Source organism: Orycteropus afer, unplaced genomic scaffold (genome assembly GCF_000298275.1).
Source record: "Orycteropus afer afer isolate SDZICR_OR568_19922 unplaced genomic scaffold, OryAfe1.0 scaffold00485, whole genome shotgun sequence".
In the NCBI taxonomy this organism is placed as follows: domain Eukaryota; kingdom Metazoa; phylum Chordata; class Mammalia; order Tubulidentata; family Orycteropodidae; genus Orycteropus; species Orycteropus afer.
Window position 1 is genome coordinate 222537 of NW_006922072.1, and position 1376 is coordinate 223912.

General features: G+C 51.8%; 1 protein-coding gene across 1 annotated transcript; it reads right to left on the reverse strand.

Moving 5' to 3' along the window:
• Positions 1-604: 604 nt before the first annotated feature.
• On the reverse strand, positions 605-1066 carry LOC103209181 (diphosphoinositol polyphosphate phosphohydrolase 3-alpha-like). Its single transcript, XM_042782833.1, is given in 1 exon segment — positions 605-1066. A coding segment is annotated over 1 exon segment (462 nt).
• Between the last annotated feature and the right edge of the window lie 310 nt (positions 1067-1376).

Sequence of the window (1376 nt, forward strand, 5' to 3'; positions counted from 1 at the left end):
TTTTAAGTTGTTTTTTTTAAAAATTATTAAAAACTGAGCTTTTAACCCAATTCCCACCACAGAAGGGCTGACTAACAAGGACTAATGCTGTAAATGAGACACCAACTTAGCCACCAAAAGAAAAAAAAAGAGAGATAAAGGATGTCCGCACCATCAAGCAGATGAGATTTTAAAGGCCTCCACTCCTCCACTGTAAAACAAACCATAAGATTGGTGCCAAAAAATGCACACACAATCACACACAGATACGTGTATGTGGGGGGAAAAACAGCACGCACGCGCGCACACATACACTCCCCACAAGAAAAGGGTAAGCAGTTAAGGCACCTTAAAAAATCTCACGTGGCTTCTGCTTACCAAGAAGGGATTTTCAAAGTGTCTGGAAAACGGGCAAATTATCTGAAAATCCTGCCTGGCAACTGGGACAGTTTGCAAGCATGATTCAGATGTTTACTAACGTAACAAAAGAAGCCTCCCTCCTCCCCATGAGATCGCACATGGCATTAAAGGTGCTCCAGGCATTATTTTAAAGTAGGTGGAAAATCAGAAGTCTGTGCAGGAGCGGTACATACTAGGGATCGCTATCTGGAAGGGACAGGGCCAATCAGTTTCCGTTGGTTGGGGAACTGCCCAGCTTTAATTTTTCCAGATATTCAGCATGCACAGGCTTGTGGCACTGGAGAACCTTGATTGCATCTTCAATCTTGAACCACTCCCGCTTTCTCCCAATGCTGACCGAATCTTCCCAATCCTCCAGGATCTCAGTGACCGTCAGTACATACACATATGTTCTGTGCTTGCGATCTTGGTTCTGTTCGAATACCCCCAGGAGCCGGCCTAACTTCCCCTTAACTCCTGCCTCTTCATACACCTCTCGGATTGCCGCACCTTCGGGCTCCTCTTCGGGCTCCATGCCCCCGCCCGGCACGATCCAGCGGTCTGGGTACCGACTGCTACTCACTAACAGCACCTCGTCCTCCAGCTCGCTCCGGAAGCACAGGCACGCCGCTCGCTTCTTGAACCCTTCGGGGTCTTAGGTCCGCGTCTGGTTCGGCTTACACTTCATGTTGAGGCCAACTCCTCCTGCCCGTGCTGCCTCGGTCGCCGCCAAGGGGTCAGGCAACCTCAGATGCAGTCAATCAGCTGAGATGCTGGGTAGAGAAAGGGCCTAGGAGGGGGACAGAGGATCCCAACCTGCGATCGCAGTGAAGTCGAAGGAAAGATGAGGCGGGGGTGGAGGCAGGGGCGGGAGGCAGCGAGGTATGTCAGTCTGGCAATCTTGGGGCGGCCAGCCCGCGGGTCCAGCTAGGGGGAAAGGCAGATCACCAACACCCAGACGCCTGAGTGGAGGGGCGGAGCACTGGTGCTGCCTTCGC